General features: G+C 42.0%; 1 protein-coding gene across 1 annotated transcript in view; it reads right to left on the bottom strand.

Moving 5' to 3' along the window:
- Positions 1-25,911, bottom strand: part of LOC110528219 (E3 ubiquitin-protein ligase MARCHF9) — a 35,427-nt gene extending 9,516 nt beyond the window's left edge. The window contains exon 1 of the mRNA XM_021610082.3: positions 24,091-25,911. Within this exon, the coding sequence (XP_021465757.1) occupies positions 24,091-24,435 (345 nt within the window). The 5' untranslated portion in view covers positions 24,436-25,911. The remainder of the gene's footprint in view (positions 1-24,090) is intronic.
- Between the last annotated feature and the right edge of the window lie 1,713 nt (positions 25,912-27,624).

The following is a 27,624-nucleotide window of genomic DNA, read 5'->3' as shown; positions in this document are numbered from 1 at the left end:
GGAGGGGGACGAGTGGAAGACGGCGTTTAACACTCCGTTAGGGCACTTTGAATACCGGGTTCTTCCTTTCGGCCTCGCTAACGCTCCAGCTGTCTTTCAGGCATTAGTCAATGATGTCCTGAGAGACATGCTGAACATCTTTGTTTTCGTTTACCTTGACGACATCCTGATTTTTTCACCGTCACTCCAGATTCATGTTCAGCACGTTCGACGTGTCCTCCAGCGCCTTTTAGAGAATTGTCTTTTTGTGAAGGCTGAGAAGTGCTCTTTTCATGCCTCCTCCGTCACATTTCTCGGTTCTGTTATTTCCGCTGAAGGCATTAAGATGGATCCCGCTAAGGTCCAAGCTGTCATTGATTGGCCCGCCCCTAAGTCACGCGTCGAGCTGCAGCGCTTTCTCGGCTTCGCGAACTTCTATCGTCGTTTCATCCGTAATTTCGGTCAGGTGGCAGCTCCTCTCACAGCCCTTACTTCTGTCAAGACGTGCTTTAAGTGGTCCGTTTCCGCCCAGGGAGCTTTTGATCTCCTCAAGAATCGTTTTACATCCGCTCCTATCCTTGTTACACCTGACGTCTCTAGACAGTTCGTTGTCGAGGTTGACGCGTCAGAGGTGGGCGTGGGAGCCATTCTTTCTCAGCGCTCCCTCTCTGACGACAAGGTCCACCCATGCGCGTATTTTTCTCATCGCCTGTCGCCGTCGGAACGTAACTATGATGTGGGAAACCGCGAACTGCTCGCCATCCGGTTAGCCCTAGGCGAATGGCGACAGTGGTTGGAGGGGGTGACCGTTCCTTTTGTCGTTTGGACTGACCATAGGAACCTTGAGTACATCCGTTCTGCCAAACGACTTAATGCGCGTCAGGCGCGTTGGGCGCTGTTTTTCGCTCGTTTCGAGTTCGTGATTTCTTATCGTCCGGGCTCTAAGAACACCAAGCCTGATGCTTTATCTCGTCTCTTCAGTTCTTCAGTAGCCTCCACTGACCCCGAGGGGATTCTCCCTGAGGGGCGTGTTGTCGGGTTGACTGTCTGGGGAATTGAGAGGCAGGTAAAGCAAGCGCTCACTCACACTCCGTCACCGCGCGCTTGTCCTAGGAACCTTCTTTTCGTTCCCGTTCCTACTCGTCTGGCCGTTCTTCAGTGGGCTCACTCTGCCAAGTTAGCCGGCCACCCTGGCGTTCGGGGTACGCTTGCTTCCATTCGCCAGCGTTTTTGGTGGCCCACCCGGGAGCATGACACGCGTCGTTTCGTGGCTGCTTGTTCGGTCTGCGCGCAGACTAAGTCCGGTAACTCCCCTCCTGCCGGCCGTCTCAGGCCGCTTCCCATTCCCTCTCGACCGTGGTCTCACATCGCCTTAGATTTTGTCACCGGACTGCCTTCGTCAGCGGGGAAGACTGTTATTCTTACGGTTGTCGATAGGTTCTCTAAGGCGGCTCATTTCATTCCCCTTGCTAAGCTTCCTTCTGCTAAAGAGACGGCACAAATCATCATCGAGAATGTTTTCAGAATTCATGGCCTTCCGTCAGACGTCGTTTCGGACAGAGGTCCGCAATTCACGTCTCAATTTTGGAGGGAGTTTTGCCGTTTGATTGGGGCTTCCGTCAGTCTCTCTTCCGGCTTTCACCCCCAGTCTAACGGTCAAGCAGAACGGGCCAATCAGACTATTGGTCGCATCTTACGCAGTCTTTCTTTTCGCAACCCTGCGTCTTGGTCAGAACAGCTCCCCTGGGCAGAGTACGCCCACAACTCGCTTCCTTCGTCTGCGACCGGGCTATCTCCTTTTCAGAGTAGCCTCGGGTACCAGCCTCCGCTGTTCTCATCTCAGTTCGCCGAGTCCAGCGTCCCCTCCGCTCAGGCTTTTGTCCAACGTTGCGAGCGCACCTGGAAGAGGGTCAGGTCTGCACTTTGCCGTTATAGGACGCAGACTGTGAGGGCTGCTAATAAGCGTAGAACTAAGAGTCCTAGATATTGTCGCGGTCAGAGAGTTTGGCTCTCCACTCAGAACCTTCCCCTTAAGACGGCTTCTCGCAAGTTGACCCCGCGGTTCATTGGTCCGTTCCGTATTTCTCGGGTCATTAATCCTGTCGCAGTTCGACTTCTTCTTCCGCGATACCTTCGTCGCGTCCACCCGGTCTTCCATGTCTCCTGTATCAAGCCCGTTCTTCGCGCCCCCGCTCGTCTCCCCCCCCCCCCCCATCCTTGTCGAGGGCGCACCCATCTACAGGGTCCGTAGGATTTTGGACATGCGTCCTCGGGGCCGTGGTCACCAGTACCTCGTAGATTGGGAGGGGTACGGTCCTGAGGAGAGGAGTTGGGTTCCCTCTCGGGACGTGCTGGACCGTGCGCTGATCGAGGATTTCCTCCGTTGCCGCCAGGTTTCCTCCTCGAGTGCGCCAGGAGGCGCTCGGTGAGTGGGGGGGTACTGTCATGTATTGTCATGTTGTCTTGTTTCTGTCCTTTCCTTTCACCCTGTCTCCCTCTGCTGGTCGTACTAGGTTACCGTTTCTGTCCCTCTTTCCCCCAGCTGTTCCTTGTCTTCTCTGACTACCTCATTCACCCCTTTTCCCACCTGTTCCCTTTTTCCCTCTGATTAGGTCCCTATATCTCTCTCTGTTTTTGTTCCTGTCCTTGTCGGATTCTTGTTTGTGTGTCTCATGCCTGAACCAGACTATCATCGTGTTTGCTGCAACCTTGTCCTGTCCTGTCGGAATCTACCTGTCCATCTGAGCCCACGTGTGTTCATCATTAAAGAAACTCTGTTTGTTAATTCGCTTTTGGGTCCTCATTCACGCACCTGACATTTACATTTGTTTAACACTTTTTTGGTTACTACATGATGTGTTATTTCATAGTTTTGATGTCTTCACTATTATTCTACAATGTAGAAAATAGTAAAAAAATAAATATAAACCCTTGAATGAGTAGGTGTTGACCAGTAGTGTATTTGGCTATATCCCGTACCTCTTGTGGCATGAACATTTATTTTCACATTTTGCAATGTAAAAATTCTAATAAAAGTGATCAAAGTGAATTTGAGTTGCCTCTTCGTTAATTCTCCTGCCCCCACAAAAAACATAATGTGATAAAGTAGATTTTCAGATTTTCAGCCAAGGCCTAATATTCAGCACCCCCGATGAATTTATATACATTTTCCAAAATTATAGAAGTACTGCTTTGTTCAGAAATAAATGAAATCATTCAAAATAGCCTACTACACCATGAGAAGGCCTATAATTTAGTCACAGGGGATCAATAACTTTTTTTAAAAAAAATATTGCCTAGCTGTTGACTGTAGCCCAATAACAAGGAATAGCCTACAGTCGGGAACGCGGTGGATATCTGTCAGTAAAAAAACAACAACAAAAAAGTTTTTTTGCAATATTTCTAATACAATCAGTGGCGACCAATCATTCATAAAAAAAAAAATTAAAAGCATATTAATTTCCCATTAATGCGTGTCAGATACCAGTTTGCAAACAATGTACAAAATAAAAATAAACATAATTGAGTTAATAAAGCCACATACAAACATGGTCTAATGTTTGCTTTCTTGAGTAAGGCAGCTCGAAAATGCAGGCGTTTCAGCCTCGCTCAGTGCTGTCTGTGATGGTGGGGTTGGAAGGGAAATACGGAGCATAGGGGTTGGCTATGTTCTCTAGTTGCACCATGATTGGCTCAGTGTTCTGTCACTCATGGGGACACTATGTCACCGCAAAATCAACAGGGAGAGCTCGAAAATGTAAGCCTCTTGGGTGCTGCCATAGAGTTACATTAGAAGTGGCCATCGAAGAAGGCTCAATGTCATTGACCACAGATAAAGTTATGTCCAATCTTCTAATATGTACAGTAGCTTTGATTGGACTCATCATGTCAACATCATACTTCCAAAATTTTAGCTTGCAAGCTTGAAGGCATCATCAAGAATCATGTCGACAATCTACTGGCAAATCCTTTTCAACCCTTGTCATATGAAGAGAAATTATGAAGAGAAGTTATAGATAAAATGCATCGGTGCTCATTGGCCATTGGACATAAACATTACACAACAAGTTAGAAATCGCAAATTCAACAATGAGTGGTTTGGAAGGAATCTATGGCTAACTGCAAGCATTGCAAAGCAACCACTAGCCTGCTATTCAGTGGATTGGATGTTTGGTCCAGGTCCGGGTTGAATTATTGTTATTATTTTATTTTTATTGAACCTTTATTTAACTAGGCAAGTCAATTAAGAACAAATTCTTATTTATAATGACGGCCTAACCCGGCCAAACCCGGACGATGCTGGGCCAATTGGGCGCTGCACTATGGGACTCCCAATCACGGCCAGGTGTGATACAGCCTGGATTTCAACCAGGAACTGTAGTGACGCATCTTGCACTGAGACCACTGCGCCACTCGGGAGCCCTCAAGGGTCTCTTTTCCAAGCTTAAAAGGATAAACATTCAACATTGGCCGTGCTGTCATTCCAGCCGCTTTCAAAACAACTGGAATCTGACTTCAGTTGAGTTCATGACAGCTATGAAATTGGAAAAAAACGAGCTCCGACTGGGAAAATACATTTTGAATGGTCATCCAACTCATCCATGGGCCTCTTTCTAGAGCTCTGACTTCAAATCAAATCAAATTGTATTTGTCACATGCGCCAAATACAACAGGTGTAGTAGACCTTACCGGGAAATGCTTACTTACAAGCCCATAACCAACAATGCATTTTTTCGAAAAATAAGAGTTAAGAAAAAAGTCGTTACTAAATAAACTAAAGTAAAAAATAAAAGAGCAACAATGAAATAACAATTACAAGGCTATACACAGGGGGTACCGGTACCGAGTTAATGTGCAGGTGTACAGGATCACTAACATCATGATTCAATCTTGTTTTTCCAAGATCCCAGTTGTCTTGAAAACACCATAAATCCAGAGAATGCCAGACTTTGATGACAAAGTTTAATGACAAAATTTGCCCCACACGAAGGACTGCAGCACCACCTTCCTGTTCAAGTGAGCACAACAAGGTGAGTCCATAAATGTATTGTATGATGTGGCATAAATAATGTAAATGATATACTGTAGCAAAGAAAGTAATACTAAGTGTATGTTGTGTAGTAAACTGTTCGTAGCCTATGTGCCTGTTCCTAATAATTTGGTCCCGTTTCCCCTCATAATTTAGCCTACTGTTCTTCTGACTTGGTGGAGCACATGTAGCCTATAGCCTGTTTTAGAGAAATATCATCATCGAATTCTGTAATAGCTTTCATTGTTTGCTTATATGCCCCCTTTATTTATCCTACGGTTCTGACTTGGTGTACAGAGAACACTGTAAGAATCGCTCATACTCTGAAGTCTGTCACTGTACATTTCAAAAGTGCTGAACAAATAGTTATATTGACTACGTCCGTCCTAGCTCGCTAATTAATGTCTTAATGGAAATTACGGATTGCCTTTTATCCACTCGTCGTCCCCTTATGCCATAGTTTGTGCATCTGAATTCTCAGTAGAAACCACATTTGTTTAAGCAAGTCAGCCTTTTTTTAAAGGCAATTAATAAGGCTGAATTAATTGTTTCGTTGCAAGACAAGGCAGCTATAATAGTGGTAAGGCATTGGAACGGCTGTTGGGACTCTGCTGTTGGGACAGCTTTATGTAGGCCCTAACAGCTTGCGGGCACCGTTTTTCACTGTTATAGTCTAATTAATGTATTGTTTAGTGTTGTGTTGTGTTGTGCAGTGACTTTGCTGGCATGTATAAAAAAAATTATGGGAATTTGCCCCACCAAGATTTTTCCATATTTTGTTACATTACAGCCTTATTCTAAAATGTATTAAATCGTTATTTTCCTTCATTAATCTACACACAATGCCCCTTAATGACTAATAAAAAAAACACAAAACTGAAATATCCCATTTACATAAGTATTCAGACCCTTCACTGAGTACTTTGTTGAAGCACCTTTGGCAGCGATTACAGCCTCAAGTCTTCTTGTATTGGGGGAGTTTCTCCCATTCTTCTCTGCAGATCCTCTCAAGCTCTGTCAGGTTGGATGGGGAGCGTCGCTGCACAGCCATTTTCAGGTCTCTCCAGAGATGTTAGATCGGGTTCAAGTCTGGGCTCTGGCTGGCCCACTCAAGAACATTCAGAGACTTGTCCCGAAGCCACTCCTGCATTGTCTTGGCTGTGTGCTTAGGGTCGTTGTACTATTGGATGGTGAACCTTCACCCCAGTCTGAGGTCCTGAGCTCTCTGGAACAGGTTTTCATCAAGGATCTCTCTGTACTTTGCTCCATTCATCTTTCCCTTGATCCTGACTAGTCTCCTAGTCCCTGCCACTGAAAAACATCCCCACAGCATGATGCTGCCACCCCCACGCTCCACCGTAGGGATGGTGACAGGTTTCCTCCAGACGTGAAGCTTGACATTCAAGCCAAAGAGTTCAATCTTAGTTTCATCAGACCAGTGCTCAACCTGTTTGGTGGAGCACTGCAGAGATGGTTGTCCATCTCGAAGATTCTCCCATCTCCACAGAGGAACTCTGGAGCTCTGTCAGAGTGACCATCGGGTTCTTGGTCACCTCCCTGACCAAGGCCCTTCACCCCCAATTGCTCAGTTTGGCCGGGCAGCCAGCTCTATGAAGAGTCTTAGTGGTTCCAAATTTCTTCCATTTAAGAATGATGGAGGCCACTGTGTTCTTGGCGACATATTTTGTCCTACAATGTGTGTCTTCACACAGCTAGGCCTAGGCTATTGATGGATTCAAGACAAGGTCGTTTTTATTGATCTCAAATTCTCAGTTTGTCAGTCAATGTAGCCTGGCAATTCAATCATTTTTGCGGTATTAAAAAAGATTCTGCCATTGTCTCCAGACATGTAAAATGACGTATAATTGCATGAAATGCGTTTATAAAAGGCCAACATTTTCCCGGACCGTAGGCTAATAAAAATGTTCCCCATGTTTGCAACTTCTGTAAGTGCCTCTACTCTATGTTCTATGCAACTACTCAAATGTGATGATATGCATGCAATGCTTTATTATAAAGGTGATTTTGTTTTCTCATGCGTTCCGGTACCTCAGCACTCCCGAGGTCACCGCCCTCTCACGTTCACTTTTTGTTCCGGCACCTCCCGATTTACAAATTAAGCACTGGGGATACTCGCACACACACACACACACACACACACACACACACACACACACACACACACACACACACACACACACACGCACACACACACACAGTGTTTTTAACATACAGTGTTTTCAACGTACATTTTTGACACATTTTGACATACATGATTACATTGTGCATGTTCATTTTTTACAGTAATTATTGGAATAGTATTTTTATTGGAATTTCACAATTTTCTCCCACATTAAGAGATACAGATAAAGATAAAATAAGAATAACAAAAAACAAAAATTAAATTAACAGACAGACAGAAATTAAACACACATTTTTAAATAAAGGAATTATGTGAAATACATGGAACATACAGTGTAATCCTGAGACATTCTTAGAAAATCCTTGCAGCATAATAGCTGATAAATCAGGTTCTAGGTAAATAAAAGAATGTCCCCAAACTTTGTAGAACTTGTCTATTTTAGAATGTAATGTACAAGTCAAATATTCAAATGGAACCCATTCAAATATTATCTTACTCCAATTTTAATAGAAGAGACCTTGTCACTAATCAACTGTAAGAGGATGTTTTCCTCGCTGCGAAGGTAAGGATGTTATAAAGCCTCCTCTTACCCACAGAAGTAACATGCCTACTAGGGAGACCTAATAGTAAAGAAACTGGGTCCAATTCTAGGTCGGCCCTAGGATTTCTTGAAGAACATTAGACCAGTACCTTTGTACTTTGGAACATGACCATAAACAATGTGTTAGGGTGCCTGTATCAGTTTTACATTTGAGACACTGAGGAGAAGAGGAAGAGCATGCTAAAAGCATGTCTGTGATTCAGGGATCTATGCAATCTGTGTATTATTCTTAATTGGATTGCTCTAGTACGATTACAGATCTTGTTTTTGCATATCGCCAAATGTCCTCCCACGTCACCTCGTCAATAGTAGCAGACAATTCTTTCTCCCACACTTGCTTGACCCCCTGTGTGTTAACAGTAGAAAAGGACCTTAAAACATCATAAAATACACTCACATACATTTTCCTTTTTAAGAAAAAAAACATTATTTCAATGACAGATACATCAGGGTTGCCAATCAAGGTGGTGCTCTTCAAAATATAATGTCCGACTTGTAGAAAGCAGAAAAAGTCCTGTTTTGGGAGTCACTGTTTCTCATCTGCTCAAATTACAATAACATCTTATCAGTGAATAATTTATTTTGTCTGCCTAAACCCTTATTAAACCAAATGTTAAAGCCAGCATCCAGCAATCCTGGTCCAAAATCTGGGTTGTTAAGAATCAGGGTAAGAGCAGAGGTTAGTTTGGACCTTCCCAAAAAATGTTGAACTGACCTCCATGCTTTGAGTGTATTAAGTGTGATGGGATTATTGCAGAAATCTTTTACAGATTTGAAGCTTCTGAAAAATAAAAGATTATGCAAGTTTTTTTTTTTTGAAAAATAAGTCTTAATATCTAACCAAATAGAGGAGTCATCACTTGTAATCCAGTCAGAAATATAACTTAAGTGGGCATACCATTGATAAAAGCTCATATTGGGCAGATCCAAGTCCCCTAGAACTTAACCAGCCTTTTAAATATCTTATTACCTTATTGGAAAGTAAGACTGGCATCATTTGGATTGGGTAAAGTAGTCTAGGTAAAATATTCATTTTCAAGAGGGATATTCTACCCAATAATGAAATCGGAAGAGAGTTCCAGCACTCCAGATCCTGTCTTATTGTGTCAAATAATGGAACAAAATTGGTTTTGTACATTTGCTAGAATTTGGGAGTTACGAAAATACCCAGATACATTAAACCTGAGGGAGACCATTTTAAAAGGAAAGGGGGGAGCGGTAGTAGGTACAAAGCTAAAACTACCAAGTGGCATAGCCTCTGATTTAGTTAATCTTGTAGCCTGGGAATACACTGAATAATTCAATAATATTAACAAGAGATGTAATTGAAGTCTCAGGGCTAGAGATGAATATCAAAACATCATCAGCATACAAGCTTATTTTATGATGAACGTCACCAATGAGCAGACCCTATATAGCGTGCGTTACTCTGATGGCCTCGGCCAGCGAGCGCAAATAGGAGAGGGGACAAAAGACAGCCCTGTCTAGTACCTCTGTGTGTGGAGAAGCTATTTGACCTTAGCCCATTAGTAAGGACATCAGCCTGAGGGTCATCATATAAAACCTTAACACATTCTATAAAGTTGTCACCTAGACTAAATTTAGTCAGTGCAAAGAATAGGTAAGACCATTCCACACCGGTCAAATGCTTTTTCAGCATCTACGGAGAGCACAAGACCATCCACAACACTTCGTTGATAGGTTTGAATAACATTAAGAACTTGAATAACATTAAGAAGCCGCCTGACGTTATTTCCCTTAACGAAGCCACTTTGGTCCCCTTTCACAATTAGTGGCAATAAGTCCTCTCGTCATGCAGCAAGGATTTTAGATAGCAATTTTCTATCCACGTTCAGAAGGGCAATAGGTCTGTACGAGGAACAACTTTTGAGAATAAGTGATATGTTAGTTTCCCTCAGAGTTGGATCAAGGATCAGGCCATGGAACTCCTTATAGAACTCACTACAAAACCTGTCTGGTCCTGGTGCCCTGCCATTTTGGGGCAGCAGGTGGTTAGAGCGTTGGTAACCTAGTAACTGAAAGGTTGCATGATCAAATCCCCAAGGTAAAAATCTGTTGTTCTGCCCCTGAAAGAGGCAGTTAAACCACTGTTCCTAGGCTGTTATTGAAAATAATCTTACTGAAAATAAGAATTTGTTCTCAACTAACTAACTGACTTAGTTAAAGAAGGATACATTTTCAAAAATATATATTTTTTGCAGATTCTCAATTGCAAACATGAATTCTACCTTGGAAATAAGGGCATTGAGGCGAGAGCTCTGTTCTTCGGAAATAGTAGGGAGCTCAATCTTAGAAAATAAGTCCTGCATTAGTTTGGGTGCATCAATTGTCAGTTCTGAGGCACAAAGATTTGCAAAACATTTCTTAAATTACTAATTTATCCATTTATTTTAATATAAATGGTTGCCATCAGAATCAGTAATAGTAACAATTGAATGGGAGTCTACTTTCTTTTTAGCTAGGCATGCCAAATATCTTCCTGGTTTATCGCCATGTTCATAAAGCTTTTGACAAATCTTATTTTCTTGTCAGCATCCTGTGTTAGGAGAGAGTCCAACGTTGAGCGCTGCTCAATAGGCCATAATTGATTATAGCCCAGTAGGCCAGACATATTCCTACGTTCAAGGAGCTTTCCATTTTGATTGGGTTATTTTGCCTAAAAACATTTAGGCCTACCTATAGACATTTTTTAAAAAGAACTATGCATCTCTGCCCAGCCTAGCAAGAGGGCCAAACGGGTGTTAAGCATCCCCAGTGGCTCTGCAAGTGTGGAGAGGATATTCTCCGCTGCTGGCCTGCTCTCCAGGCACCATCGCATGAGTCTGGGGCCACAGACTTACCAAACTCATATTTCAAAAAAGAATTTCTTAACTTAAGGATCTGACCATTTTATTCAATTTTCGCCTAAAATGACATACCCAAATCTAACTGCCTGTAGCTCAGGACCTTAAGCAAGGATATGCATATTATTGATACCATTTGAAGGAAACACTTTGAAGTTTGTGGAAATGTGAAATTAATGTTGGAGACGAATTAGATCTGGCAAAAGATAATACAAATAAAAAAACGTGTTTTTGTCTCTTTTTTTTGTTCCATCATCAAGCTCTGTCAGGTTGGATGGGGAGCGTTGCTGCACAGTTATTTCAGGTCTCTTCAAAGATGTTCGACTGGGTTCAAGTCCAGGCTCTGGCTGGCCCACTCAAGGACATTCAGAGACTTATTCCCAAAGCACTCCTGTGTTGTCTTGGCCGTGTGCTTAGGGTCGTTGTCCTATTGGAAGGTGAATCTAAGCCCCAGTCTGAGGTCCTTAGCACTCTGGAGCAGGTTTTAATTTACTGAGGAGTGGCTTCCGTCTGGCCATTCCTCTACCATAAAGACCTGATTGGTGGAGTGCGTCAGAGATGGTTGTCCTTTATGAAGGTTCTCCCATCTCCACAGAGGAACTCTGGAGCTCTGTCAGAGTGACGATCAGGTTCTTAGTCACCTCCCTGACCAAGGCCTTTCTCCCCCGATTGCTCAGTTTGCCTGGGTGGCCAGCTCTAGGAAGAGTCTTGGTGGTTCCAAACTTCTTTAATTTAAGAATGATGGAGACCACTGTGTTCTTGGGGATCTTCAATGCTGCAGACAATTTTTGTTGCCCTTCCCCAGATCGGTGCCTCGACACAATCCTGTCTCTGAGCTCTTCGTATAATTCCTTCGACCTCATGGCTTGGATTTTGCTCTGACATGCACTGTCAACTGTGGGACTTTATATAGACAGGTGTGTGCCTTTCCAAATCAAGTCCAATCAATTGAATTTACCACGGGTGGACTCCAATCAAGTTGTAGAAACATCTCAAGGATGATCAATGGGAAACAGGATGCCCCTAAGGTCAATTTCAAGTCTCCTAGCAAAGGGTCTGAATACTTATGTAAATAAGGTATTTCAGTTTTTTATTTTATGAATTTGTAAACATTTCTAAAAACGTGTTTTCCCTTTGTCATTATGGGTTATTCTGTGTAGATTGCTGAAGATTTATTTAATCCATTTTAGAATAAGGCTGTAACGTAACAAAATGTAGAAAAAGTCAAGGGGTCGGAATACTTTCTGAAGGCACAGATCTCACAGATCTCAGTCTGAGCTATGATGGCAGTTACTGTAGCAATAAAAATAATACAAATAATGTTACTGAACAAGAGCACTTGAGAACTCACATCACTGCTTCATGACCAGACTTGAGTGAAGTTATCCAATGCTGCAAAGCCGCAGCGTAAAGTTATTTACCCGAGAGAGTCAATAAACGCAGCAGCCTTTTCCGGTGTGTAAAGCTTCTAGGGGCCTCCCGGGTGGCGCAGTGGTTAAGGGCGCCAGCTGTGGCTTCAGAGTCCCTGGGTTCGCGCCCAGGCTCTGTCGTAAACGGCCGCGACCGGGAGGTCGTCGTTTAGCGTCGTCCGGGTTAGGGAGGGATTGGTCGGTAGGGATCTCCTTGTCTCATCGCGCACCAGCGACTCCTGTGGCGGGCCGGGCGCAGTGCGCGCTAGCCAAGGTTGCCAGGTGCACGGTGTAGCCTCCGACACATTGGTGCGGCAGGCTTCCGGGTTGGATGCGCAGCTGTGTATCGGAGGACGCATGACATTCAGCCTTCGTCTCTCCCGAGCCCGTACGGGAGTTGTAGCAATGAGACAAGATAGTAGCTACTATCTACTACAACAATAACAAAACAGATAAACACGAACACTACAAAACAACAAACGTGGAAAACCAAACACAGCCCTGTCTGGTGCAAAACACTGAGACAGGAACAATCACCCACAAACACACAGTGAAACCCAGGCTACCTAAGTATGATTCTCAATCAGAGACAACTAATGACACCTGCCTCTGATTGAGAACCATACTAGGCCGAAACATAGAAATAACCCAAAACATAGAAAAACAAACATAGACTGCCCACCCAACTCACGCCCTGACCATACTAAATAAATACAAAACAAAGGAAATACAGGTCAGAACGTGACAGTTAGGGGAATATTCTCCTAACCCACAGAAAACTGGACACATGAATGTTCAAATTCAGCTTGTTGACCATAATCTGTGGCGCGGGTGAGTAGTCTATCTTCATTCTCTCGAGTTGGTTGAAGTGTACCTATGATGAAAATTACAGGCCTCTCTCATCTTAAGTGGGAGAACTTGCACAATTGGTGGCTGACTAAATACTTTTTTGCCCCACTGTATGTATATACTGTACCATATACCATCTATTGCACTTTGCCTATGCCACTCGGGCATCGCTCATCCATATATTTATATGTGCATATTCTTTGTCCATCCCTTTAGATTTGTGTGTATTAGGTAGTTGTTGGGGAATTGTTAAATTACTTGTTAGATATTACTGCATGGTCGGAACTAGAAGCACAAGCATTTCGCTACACTCGCATTAACATCTGCTAACCATGTGTATGTGACCAATAACATTTGATTTGAAATGTTTCTAAAACCTTATTTTATATTCTGATAACATGCCAACCATGTTCTGTGTATATTTGGTGGTGTAAGGGTTTTCTTGTGGTGAAGTAGAGGCGGACCAAAAAGCAGCGTGATTATATTGATTCATGTTTAATAACAAAACAGATAAACACGAACACTACAAAACAACAAACGTGGAAAACCAAACACAGCCCTGTCTGGTGCAAAACACTGAGACAGGAACAATCACCCACAAACACACAGTGAAACCCAGGCTACCTAAGTATGATTCTCAATCAGAGACAACTAATGACACCTGCCTCTGATTGAGAACCATACTAGGCCGAAACATAGAAATAACCCAAAACATAGAAAAACAAACATAGACTGCCCACCCAACTCACGCCCTGACCATACTAAATAAATACAAAACAAAGGAAATACAGGTCAGAACGTGACAGTTAGGGGAATATTCTCCTAACCCACAGAAAACTGGACACATGAATGTTCTTACAATCTTCCTATGAAATGTGTTTATAACATTAATATCTTAAGTTCTGAGAAATTGTAACCACGTTTTGGGTAAGTTCTATTTGACATTAAGGGAATGGTCTCTTGGAAACATTCCTTGCACATCACAGGAACATTCCTCTGAAAACGTTAGTTAATGACCTAATGAAACCTAAAGGGAACGTTCTCTATGTGGGAATGTTCGTTTTTAGCTGGGTAAGCACTGAATGGTTGGTGAAGCTGACACGGATGTTCTAAAACATGTGGGATTTTTACACTTGTTTTGGAATACTAGTTGTTCCTGCCAAAACCAGCACCTGGACTTCTAGACGCACTGCTGTACACAGGGTTTTCTCTTTATTTGTCCCACTGAATAAGGGTGTTGTTTGTACAGCCTCTGCCATTCCATCTGTCATCTGAGACACACATGAGTACACCTACAACTTGATATCTAGCAATATCCCTGGATCGCTTTCTAAAATTGTGATGTCATATAGCAACTGGCTGAGGTGAGAAGTCAGGGTCAGATAATTGATTCCATTCCATTATGTCCTGCCATCAAGTGCCGGACATTATTCACTGTGGTAGAGGAAGGATGGAGGATGGAAGAGGACAAGCATTTCCATGGTAATAAGATGGTATACATTCGCCAGGATAGCCCACTACAACACATTACAAAATTGAGTACAGTAATTGTACATAAAGGTTAAGTGCCATGTTGTGTGATGGAAGCAGGTGTATACAGTAAGAGGCATATAAATGTCAGTGGATAAGTGACGGGGGCATTGAAGTTTGCATTATGGTTACTGTACACAAGCACAGAACATGAAAGGAAATTGTTAAATGCTGAGAATGATCTTAGCTCATGATTGATAATCAAGGATGTTCATGGGAGAGAATGTATAGTTTTACATGATTTGGGAGAGGATGACATTGCTAATCCAGATATAGCCCCCACATTAATTGGAAATGATTGGCACCATTCCAGAAAATATTTTCAAAAATGTAAATAAGAATGCCAAGAATGTATTGATTTAAAGAATGTGTACTCGTGGAACATGATTTGAGAGAGAATGGCATTGCTGCTAATCCAGATTCCCGCCGAACTACCCTAACGTTATATTAAATGAAAATCATTGACACCATTCCTAAAAACAGACTCACAGGATATATCTTCAAAAATAAAATCAGTATTAGTAGCAGTGAAAGTCTAGATATGTTTGGAGCACAATTCTGATCATCATACTGTGTACAATCGTTGTTGTTGTTGTTGCTGTTGTCATTTGTCTGGGTTTGAGAAAGCAGACATGGGGCAGGAGAGGGATAAAGAAAAACGGAGATGGAGTGTAATGGTAAGGGCTGGCTGTGAGGATTACAGCTAAATGTAACAGGGATAATGAATGAAAAGACAGTGGCTACCAGAGGAGTGTGTTGGAATAAGCCTGTATGTTTTTGTAAATGCTCTCATTACCACAGCGATAATGATTCCCATTCGTTTTCCTGCTCTTTTCTAAATGCCTAAAGTGCAAACAGCTTTATCTTCCCATCCCCCTTTCCTTCTCCCCCCTCACTCTCTTTCTCTCCTTTCGCTTTCCTGTTTCCCTCTCTCATTGTTTCCCTTTCTCCCGCTACCTTTCTCTCTCTCTCTCTTGTTCTCCCCCTCTCTCCATCTCTCACTTCTTATGTCTCCTCTCCTCTCTCTGGCAAGCCCATGTTATTGTGAGTTTAGTTAAAGCTCTGTCTTTGCAGTCTCTTTCTCTCTCTCTCTCTCTCTCTCTCTCTCTCTCTCTCACTCTCTCTCTGTGTGTTCCAGATAGCCACAGGGCTGCTGTAGAGAGGGAGAGGAGAAGAGAGGAGAGAGAGGCGGAGGGGAGGACGGATGAAGGGAGGGAGGGGGATGGAGGAAGGGGTGGACGGTGAGTCAGCTCACTGCCTGTTTGTCAGCGTGGCATGGCCATCCTGAAAGCCAATGGCTTGTGCCATGAAAACCCTACCATCACGCACACTTGCAAAACACACTTGAGCTTTAATGTGGTAAATTTTTCATGGCCGTATTTTATGTGGAGTAATCAGTCTGTCAGTGCTGGTCAGCGCCTTCATTCAATAGTAGTGACATCACAGAGGGAGTTTTTTCCACTGTGATCAATCCTCTAAGTAATCCAAAATAGTATGACTAATTTCTCTCACCCCTATTGCACATATTTTGTTCTCTGCATTGAATAGTGTTATTGGTCTCCTTGTTGTTCATTCTGTGAAAATTTTATTGTATTTCAAACCTGAAAGCAAGTGTATCGCAGTCTTGGGGTTCAGTAAGAATAAAGTAAGATGTCTGGGTGTAGTAATTGAGCAACAGTGAATTCATCGTCAATCAAGGAATAGTCTCAGCAAGCATCTGATGCTCACAGACATGGTCAATAGAAAACATTCTCTTCATATGCTAATGACATTTTCAAAGAATGTCTCCACGGAGTTATGAAAACGTTTCTGACCTATTCATGGAATGTATCTGGCATGATCATTCCTTGAATACGCAGATACAAATCTATTATAGAAATACCTATGAACATTCTGAGAACCAACAATTGTTAGCTGGATTGTACTGTATGTGTAACGTTCATCGTTGGGAGAAAGAGAGGAGGACCAATGCGCAGCGTGGTAAATGTTCATAGCTTTTAATGACGTACTAGAACACTGAACAAAACAATAATAACAAATGAACCGTTACGTGAACGACAAACACACTAAACAGGAAATAAGCACCCACAACTCAAAGGTGAAACCAGGCTACCTAAGTATGGTTCTCAATCAGGGACAACGATTGACAGCTGCCTCTAATTGAGAACCATACCAGGCCAAACACAGAAATCCCAAATCAAAGAAAAAAGAACATAGACAACCCACCCAACTCACGCCCTGACCATACTAAGACAAAGACATAACAAAATAACTAAGGTCAGAACGTGACAGTATGTATCTTTGCCTTTCTGTCCCTATGATGTTTTGGCGGATAAAGAATATGGGGTTAGGGAAGGGAGTGGCCGTGTGGGGCTTGGGTGCGTGTGGGGGATGGGAGGGGGTGTGGGGCATGGCTGGGACCAAACTTGATTCCCATCTCAAATCACGCACAGAGTGCCCATCACAACAACGTTATATAAATATGATTTGTTTCAGGGCATGTAAATATCCACGCGAGTTGATGGTTCAGCTGGCAAGGACGGAAGGGACTGGGGCAAAAAAGCACCAGCAACATTAAACGGGGTAAGTCAAGGGTACGTGAATCTGCTCCTTGGGCATAATGCCTTAATGAATCAAATAAAGTGGACAGCTAGGTGAACCAATGGTCTTTGTTAATGTGATGTTATGGAGAGACAGGTGGACCAATGATGACATTATGATTGAAAGATACCAGGAGATCGGTGTAACAGTGATGTCTTCATGAATTCAATGGTGTCGCCTGTTGATATTGATATAAGCCTGATGCAATGTTGTGAGCTGGAGTGATAATCTCATGACTATGAAATGCGGAGGATGTCTTTATAATTTGGAAGCTATAGATAGGCAGATAAGGGGCCATGTCTATATAGTGTCTCAGAGTAGGAGTGCTCATCTAGGATCAGGTTCTCGCTGTCCATGTAATCCTATTCATTGTGATAAAAAAGGAAAACATTTACCTGAATCAGCACTCCTACTCCTACTCTGAGACTCTTGATACATATGGCCCTAGGTGATAATATTATCATTAATCAAAGGTTATTGATGGACCAAGGCATGACATACCCTTCATGCCAACAACATATTTTTAGTAACCAAGGAAATGTACTTATAGGCCAGGTATAATAGCACACAACAGCCTTAGAAGCTTGGAGTATGGAACATGGAAGAACAGAAGCAACAATTGTAGAACTATGGGGAAAGATAGAAACGACAGATACAAGAAAAACAATACACAGAGAAAGCAATAAAGGTACAGAATGTGAGAGGCTGAGACAGACAGTTTACATGACATGACACACATCAGGGCCTGTATTCAGAAAGAGTTTCAGAGCAGGAGGGAGTTTTCCTTTATGATCATAATGAATAAGATTATGTGGACAGGGTAGACCTGATCCTAGATCAGCAATCCTACTCTGAGACACTTTGTGAATACAGGCCCAGGCCAGGTTGATGCACAGTGACACAGCATGTCCATCTCTCCGTCTCAGGTTGACAGTGTCAACAGGGAGTCACCCCCATCACTGGAGGGTGGCCTGCTAATGAGCATGAATATTTGATACCACCTGATGAGGTGGCTAGTTGTGTTTGTCGAAGGTAAATGGCAAACGCCAGAGAGGCTGGGCCATCATCTGTTGAGACACTTAACCTGAGAAATCGATGAGGAGACAGAGGAGAGAATAGACTACATTCTCAGAAAAAAAATAGTTCTATATGGCACCATTTGTCCCTATAAGGCACGGGTGGGCAATTCCAGTCCTCGAGGGCCTGATTGGTGTCACAGTTTTGCCCCAGCTAACACACCTGACTCCAATAATCACCTAATCATGATCTTCAGTTCAGAATGTAATTTCATTAATCAGCTGTGTTTGCTAGGGATGGAGAAAAAGTGTGACATCAATCAGGCCCTCGAGGACTGGAGCTGCCCACCCCTGCTATAGAGGAGCCCTTTACAAAAAGATTCCCCTACAGAATAATTTAAGATCAGATAGAACTATTTCTGGTTCTAAATAGCACCCTTTAACAGGCTCTACAGATGTCACTCTTGTGTTGCTGAGAAATGCAAACTTTTGGTTTAGGCTTCTAAAGTTTGCAATTTCCACTTTTGAAATGTCACACTTGATTTGCCCTAACAAAAAAATGTATCAAACACTACAAAAATATCCATTAATTATAATCCATATACTACATTTCCTGTTGCTGCAGGGTAATTTTCCTGCTGTGGCAAACTGCCTCAAAATAAGATCCTACATCTGTATTTGGAACCCAGGTTCAATTTGGAACTCAAAAGGCTTCTATCTGACCTGAAAGGGGTTCTATCTGGAGCCTATTTTCACAGGGTTCTCCTGCAGGGACAAATGGTGCTACATATCACTCTTTTTTCTGGGACTGTACTAGAGAAACTCTTATAGAGGAGTGATATAGTTGTTGTAGTGGTATTGTATGTGATTAATGTTGTGCGCTTCCAAATACTCTGCTTGTTCCCTCAATGGCTTTCAATGAGAAACATTTGGAAATGGAATTGGAATTCTAGTTTACTTCCTGAATTGAAAAAATAACTGGCATTCAAGTGTTTATCAAGTTGAATATAACCTAGCTATAGAATGGGCTGATGCATGGAAATGTCATACTGTAACAATATCAAAGCCAAAGAGTAGTCTTTGTGAATAGCTTACACAGAATCATCATGACAAAAGCTGCAAAGGCAAATGTAAAAAATGTAGGTTCTCAATTAACCATGTGGTTTAAAGAGATAAGAGAATGCCTAAAATATTCATTTTATTTTCATCACCTTTTTCCCCATTCTATTGTTCTTTCCCCACGGTACTATTCTTCTACCTTACTGTCCATCTCTCTCCCCCCTTTTCTCTGAAGCCCTTTTGTATATTTCCCCTCCCCTCTCCCATTCTCTTTCTCCATCTCTTATCATCTCTACTTTATGATCTTGCTCTCGCCCTGGTCCATATAATTTGGGATGTACCATATAAATGAGACGCACACACACACACTCTCACGCATGCATTCACACACTGGCACACACTCGCACACAAACACACACGTACACACACATATTTTGACATGTGCATAATTCCAGAGTTACTACTGCTCCAGAAACACCAGACGGGGACATGATTTACACCATTCCTCTCTGACTAGACCAGTGTGAAAAAAAACAGCATATATTTATTCATGCACAAGGTGATCAGATTCTTCCACCCATATGATAATGACCACTTTCTGTATCGTTTCTATTTAGAGAACTAATACACAGGTATATAGAATAATGTGTAGGAAGACAAAGGGTGGAGTGAGTACAATCTTCATGGTATGAGCTTCAGCTAAAACCATGGGATTGCATGTGGGAGTTGTCCATCTTGACAATCCACTGTGGGCACTATAGGTTCCATGAGCATGTCTCTCCAGTGATGTTGGATGAATGTCAGACTCTGCCTGCAGTCCAATGCCTTACACATCAGCCCTTTCCAACCAGCAGAGCCTGGGTCCATACACGTGCACCACCACCACCACTTCACTGCAAATAACATAGAGCTATAGCCAGCTGTTTCAAGGATGTTCTTAGAACTATACTTGCTACACTTTCAAAACATGTTCTCATCTAGGATAAGAGACTCCTCGACCTCCCATTTGAAACCCCCTTCCTAAGCTTTTCTTTATCTGCAGTCTTTCAACTAATGAGAACATTTTACCCATTTAATATACATGTACAGTTAGAAGTTTGAAAGGATTATCATTCCCCAGTGCAGCGGTGGAATAATACACTGTATGTAGATTTGTGATAAGGTTAGGGCACTATACCCCTAGCTACAGGGTTTCTGCAGACTCCACAGTCCTCTCTTCATCTCTCTTATTCTCCTGCACAGTAAGTCCCCATCACGACACTCCTATAAATCAACTCCACACAATGTTGTCATTTCCGTTCTATCAATGGATCCACGTGCCTCCTTTCAAAGGACACCACCAAGGCTAATTAAAAGTATTCAGGGGTTCTGTCTCATTTGATTCCCTCAGTGGATGCTTATATCATGGGACATGGTGCTGCAACAGAGACTGTTTCTATCTATAATATTACAGCCCAAGGCTCGCTTACTGGGAGACGTAGCTCAGGCTTTTTTTTTTGTTGCTTTTAAACAAACAAATAGTCAAATAATTCTAACAAAACATATTTTAATTTCATTCACTCAAGTATACAAGAAAAGTATTTGGTTGAGAAAAATACATTTTCCACAATCACTAATAGACTTTTAAGGGTTGTTTTTGTATGTGTTTCTTGCCAATGTTTCAAATATTTTGCACAGACAAGAATCTTTGTTGATTAGTTGTGATTCGATGTCATGATAAATGGGCAAATGTCATTAAATGCATTACCCCATGATGCACTTTACTACTGTATTTCAATGTATCTACTGTATGTCCTACTGTATTCAATCTGATGGATGTCCTATTGTCATCGTTGGTCCTTCACACTTCTTTTGACGTTATTTGTGTTTTCCTTTCTGCCTGTGATGAAGTCACAGGATCTTCCCACTGGGTAAGAGAAGTTTTTAAAAAATCAACTAACTTTTAACCTAAATCTAATGACATGGTGACATTTTTTGTTGATTTCATGTAAATTCATGTTTGTTGATAACTAAACCAAATGTAACACAAAACTAGACAATGAAATGATGTCTGTGCCCAGTGGGTTAGCTGACACACAGTAGTGTCAGGTTCAGACTGACAGTGAATCAAATCATAACAATCAGATTATTATTGAAAGCACTTCTGCTCTACCCATGTTATCTGCAACATGACACACGAAAAGGCCTCTGAGATATCCGGGTATGCACAGGAGGTATGCACAGGAGTTAGCTAGCATTATCCATCTCTATTTATCAGTGGAGGCTGCTGAGAGGAGGACCATGTGTTTGATGTATTTGATACCATTCCACTAATTCCGCTCCAGCCATTACAACGAGCCCGTCCTCACCAATTAAGGTGCCAACAACCTCCTGTGCTATTTATGCAAACTATGTAAAAAAAATCTATGTTTGTACACTTAGGCCTACAGGTTATTGTTCCTTGTTTAAAATTCTGAGCAATAAATATTAAAGCAATTGTTTTCTTCATAGTGTCTTACACTACTTGTTATATAGCTACAGTATTAATCTTTATCTGCTTCTTGGTGGTGGAACCACTGCCTGTTTTAACCTGAAAAGATCTGCATTGGCACAATATATAAAACAACATGTATGTATTTATGTACAGTATGTATGTATTTACAGTACCAGTCAAAGGTTTGGACTCATTCAAGGGTTTTTTAAATTTTTAAAACTATTTTCTAAATTGTAGAATAATAGTGAAGACATCAACATTATGAAATAACACATATGGAATCATGTACTAACCAAAAAAGTGTTAAACAAATCAAAATATATTTTATTTTTGAGATTCTTCAAAGTAGCCACTCTTTGTCGTGATGACAGCTTTGCACACTCTTGGTATTCTCTCAACCAGCTTCACCTGGAATGCTTTCCCAACAGTCCTGAAGGAGTTCCCACATATGCTGAGCACTTGGTGGCTGATGTTCCTTCACTTCATGCGTTCCAACTCATCCCAAACCATCTCAATTGGGTTGAGGTCAGGTGATTGTGGAGGCCAGGTCATCTGATGCAGCACTCCATCACTCTCTTTCTTGGTTAAATAGGCCTTACACAGCCTGGAGGTGTGTTGGGTCATTGTCCTGTTGAAAAACAAATGATAGTCCCACTAAGCCCAAACCAGATGGGATGGCATACCGCTGTAGAATGCTGTGGTAGCCATGCTGGTAAAGTGGGCCTTGAATTATAAATAAATCACTGACAGTGTCACCAGCAAAGCACCCCCACACCATCACACCTCCTCCTCCATGCTTCATGGTGGGAATTACGCATGCAGAGATCATCCGTCTCACAAAGACACAACGGTTGGAACCAAAAATCTCAAATTTGGACTCATTAGACCAAAGGACAGATTTCCACTAATCTAATGTCCATTGCTCATGTTTCTTGGCCCAAACAAGTATTTTCTTCGTATTGGTGTCCTTTAGTAGTGGTTTCTTTTCAGCATTTCGACCATGAAGGCCTGATTCACGCAGTCTCCTCTGAACAGTTAATATTGAGATGTGTCTGTTAGTTGAACACTGTGAAGCATTTATTTGGGCTGCAATTTCTGAGGCTGGTAACTCTGATGAATTTATCCTCTGCAACAGAGGTAACTCTGGGTCTTCCTTTCCTGTGGCGGTCCTCATGAGAGCCAGTTTCATCATAGAGCTTGATGGTTTTTGAGACTGCACTTGAAGAAACTTTCAAAGGTCTTGACATTTTCCGGATTGAGTGAGTTTCAAATCTTAAGGTAATGATGGACTGTCATTTCTCTTTGCTTATTTGATCTGTTCTTGCCATAATATGGACTTTGTTGTTTACCAAATAGGGCTATCTTCTGTATACCACCCTTACCTTGTCACAACACAAATTATTGTCTGAAATGTATTAAGAAGCAAATAAATTCCACAAATGACCTTTTAACAAGGCACAGCTGTTAATTTAAATGCATTCCAGGTGACTACCTCATTAAGCTAGTTGAGAGAATGCCAAGAGTGTGCAAATCTGTCATCAAGGCAAAGGGTGGCTACTTTGAAGAATTGAAAATATAAAATATATTTAGATTTGGTTAACACTTTTTTGGTTACTACATGATTTTATATGTGTTATTTCATAGTTGTGATGTCTTCAACATTATTCTATAATGTAGAAAATAATAAAAATAAATAAGAACCCTGGAAAGAGTAAGTGTGTACAAACCTTTGACAGGTACTGCATGTACTGTATGTATGGAACAATATGTGTATGGAACAATGTATGGAACCAAATACGAACAACTATTTTGAAAAAAAATGTGCTGTCTATTGAAAACTGTCCCTCAAACAGGATAACAATACAATAATGTTTAACATTGGCACAGCACTGATAGCCATCCATGATGTAAATTCTCTATAACACTTTGTGAAAGTTTGACCCATTGGAGACATTTACAGATTTTATGTTTCATGAGTTGCTTCATGAAACCAAACTTGTGGCACCCTAATGGGGTCACAATTGCAGAGCTTAAATTTAACTGGAGTAACTGTTAGTCACTGAAGGAAAACCCTGCTTATGCTCCTCAATGGGAGGAAGCTGTATCACTGTCTGTTTGGGCTGCAGCGGGAACATGAGGATGCAGAAACATGTCAACAAAGTTTTAGTTAAAAGCTTTGTATCAGCATTAGTTATTCTGGATTCCAGGAGAACGTAACAGTCTGCATGGAGCCAATGTATCTCTTATGGGGTCTTTGGAGACAAAGGTTGACTTTATCTATTGTAGAAAAGTTTGGTATTTGCCCTGATCAAAGACATGCTTGTTTTCCTTAGCCCATACGGTGGGTGATACCTGAGCTTCCCTGCAGTATGGGCTTATGTATAGACCTGAAATACATGTGAAGAACCAACTTTGAAGCCTTGAAGGGACTTACAGGCATATCCCTGGAAACAATGGGGAGACGATAGGTAACCAACAGGGGCCTAGGGAACTGTAGCCTAGACGTGGATAGATAGGTGAAGGACAGGAAAGCCTACCTGTTCGGGGCCCTGGAAGCAGATTCGGCACTGCGGTGAGCGCATGCCACTGTCCAAGCTGCTTGTGAGCGATACAGTGTCCAGGCTCGCTTGGAGCTTCGCATTCTTCTCCTCGAATGCCAGGCTCCGCGGCCGGGGATTGGTGCCATAGTACTCTTCTTCGTCGTCCCGGGTAGAGCAGTCGAAGGGTGGCCACCCGCAGCCTCCTACCCCGAGCCCTCGCATGCTGCTTGTTCGCCTGTCTGGGTTTGTGTCAGAATCGGTCCCCCGTCTTAAGCCAGACCGCATCAAAACCAGCACTTTCAGTTCATTGAAAAACATACGGATCCGGTACTTTAACATCATGAACTAGCCCACATAGGCAAAATGGGGCTGTAGGGTGAAATAGAAGGTATCAATAAATTGAATTGTATAAATCAGGCATTTCTTATGCACGATTTGAGAGCCAAAATGGGCTTTGTAAGTAGCCTATTATTATTACAAAGTGCAAACCTATTTGGTTCAAATCGCCTTCTCTAGCTATGGGCTATACTATCAAAACAAAAATATCAGAGGTTTCTATAAAAAGCATGACTGCCGACCAAAATATATTGGTCAACGGAAATCAAAATATTACAATGTAAATAGATTGTATCACTCCTTGTTACATTTTCTCTGTTACCATGTGTAGCCGATAGACAATGCGGAAGTTTTTCATGGATGGGCAGTTTCTTTTGGGATTCAACGGATGCCGATACAACAATTCCCGATAGCTTTCAGTGTGAGCGATGAGCACAACCAAACAGCAATAGGATCAAACTGAATCCCCTCATGAACATTTTCGATCCAGTCACTTACGGCACAATGGCAAAGCTTGCGTTTAACGGGAGCTGTCCAAGGTTCTGAAAGAAAATTATATCGCAAGCTGAGAGGGAGCAAGATAGAGTGGAGCGGGTAGCGTTGAAGGCTCAGGGATAATATACAATGTTATTAAAAAACAGATGTCGCTATGTCATCAGTAATTCCACTGAGTCATTTTTGGGTGTTGCTTTCATCTGTTTAGTCCGTACAAAAAAGGCCAGTTGACAACCATCTCTTTTGTTTGTCCCTCAATGGCATGCTAGACTTCAGAACACCGTATTTTTCTCTTCCCCTGTTTCCTCACTGTTTTTTTTTCTGGCTGATAGATAGAGAATATGTCCCACACGGTTCCCTCTCCACATAAGTCCGAGAGCCACTTCACTATCCAACGTGTTCGCATTTTAAACAGGATAGGACGAGACACCAAAAACCTGTAGAAGAACACACATCCCTTTGCCATTGAAATTCCATGCTGTTTTTTGTTCTTCCTGCAGCGACTCCTGCAAAACACACACCAGGAAGAACAGAGATGCCAGGGAATAACTCCCCAGAGTATGGGAACGAAGCAAACCGATTACATCGCCATGCCAGATCAACTTTGCCACCAAATAACGGGTTCGTTTACTACCAATAACTAATTACGTTCATTCAACAACAATAAAACGCTATTTTACGTGGCATTGTATACATACTCGCTTCTGTCAGCAGTGCCTCCATCGAAATTGATTTGGTGGGCGGACAAACAGAGGATCCTGCCATAAAAATGCATGCTAGCCTAATTGAAACACATATGTGTTTTTTTGTATCGTTGTTGTCACCTCGTTTTCCTATGATTATTCCTTCCTCAGTCTATCCGCGAAGGAAAAAAATATCTGCCGTATGGCTGCGCATTGGCAGAAGCCGCTATCCGAGGTTCTGATTTTCATGTGACGTTGCGGCCACGTGCTAGTCAGTGTATCCCGGGAAATCTAAACGGTGTATGTAATGTCAAAGGACAGGGACTGATATTAGTAGTCTGCCACTTCCATGGGGTGAACCTTCTCTCAAATGTCTCTCTCTTGTTACATATGCCTGTGCATAGTTTATTCAACGTTCTCTCAAACAAGTCTAGGCCTATCATCTAAACAGATACTAGGCTCTTGGCTTACATGAATGTTGTAATAATACACATTGCTTCACTGGCTACCCAACCACTGTTGTGTTCTTTCATGAAGTTCAGCCATGTGTTATTTAATGACACAAAGAAAATGATGAACGAATTTCAAAGAACTTGGCCAAGCAGCATCCAACGACTGAATAGATTAACCATGCCATAACTAGATTAGAGTTGAATCACAGGGATATGAAAACATTAGTCACAGAGATATGAAAGCAAGGATGTGAGGAGGGTAAAGCCTCTGTGTATTGTGAGCGCTGTCTGTCGGGGCCGGACCCCCGCCGAGAGGCACCCCGGATCGAACTCTCAAGGGGGCGGATGCTCTCTGTCGGCTCCACATGCAGCAGCCTATATGGAACCGAACCCACGTGTACACAGATTTAAACTCAATAATAAATTAGCAGAAAAATAAAGCAGTTTAGTGATTCCTCTGTAAGGCACAAAACTACCAAACTCGCCTACGGAAACAGGAAAAAAACAAACAAGTATTTAAGCACATTATTTTATTTTAAGAAAATTAAAATAATAATTCATATAAAATATGCAAGCATTTCCATGGTCACGTGACAAGAAAAACAATTTTGCTTAGCAAAAGATATGTTTAGGGAATCAAACAATTATCCATCAGAGATTTTTGTTAGGCCATTTTGTGTATTTCCTCTTCCATTTATTCACCCAGTGCTTTTAGAAGCTCCTAGTCCACCTGGGGGCATCCGGTTAACGGACGCTGTCCTTGGTTCTGAAATGAAGACCATTCAATTCTAACATTCGGTAGCAAGGTCCCTCCTGGGCCTGAGGGACCAAAGTTGACAAAACTGTACAAAAAACATTCCCCTTTACCAATAGGAAAACGCAACCAAAATAAACAAAACATGTAATACTAAAACCAATTGGATAGAGGAGTAGGCTACCCCTGTGTCCTGACCCAATGTCTTACCTGGCCTCTGATACTGGTTTTGATTGCTATCAAATCAACCTGCTGGCAGTTTTAAACTACGTCATTTTTAATCCTCATCTTCCCACTGCAACAGTCGACAGGTCGTCATTGTTGTAAAACAGAATGGGTTCTTAATCAAACTCATGATAAAGGGCAAACTGTGTGGAGGCCCACATTAAAATGGATCTCTCCAGTATATGGATGCACCCAGCTTCAAAACATTGTGTGTCATGATCACTAATGTGCCTACTTTTTAAACTTCAATAACTCAGCTTTATACTCAGCGTTACAATATAACACAAACTTTTCAGTGACTTCAAGTATTTTCACACTCTCCCATCCACTAAATGTATTAATCAATTAAACAGATGAAACAAGAGTGTTAAAGATAATTGTAACCAGTACAGTTCATTATATGCTGACATATTAGTGCTGAAATTAGATCATTTGTGTGGAGGACAAGAGCCAAGAGAGGACAGGGAGACCCAGAAGTAGAGAGAAAAATAGATTTAGGTTTAGAGTCTACAATGGAAAATTGACAACCACTGTCTGTATGAGTGTTAAAAAAAATCAACAACCGATAGGTAGGCCTACATCACAT

The sequence above is a fragment of the Oncorhynchus mykiss genome, chromosome 7 (genome assembly GCF_057628025.1).
Source record: "Oncorhynchus mykiss isolate SJ-2025 chromosome 7, ASM5762802v1, whole genome shotgun sequence".
Lineage (NCBI taxonomy): Eukaryota > Metazoa > Chordata > Actinopteri > Salmoniformes > Salmonidae > Oncorhynchus > Oncorhynchus mykiss.
This window is presented reverse-complemented; position numbering and strand designations above follow the sequence as displayed.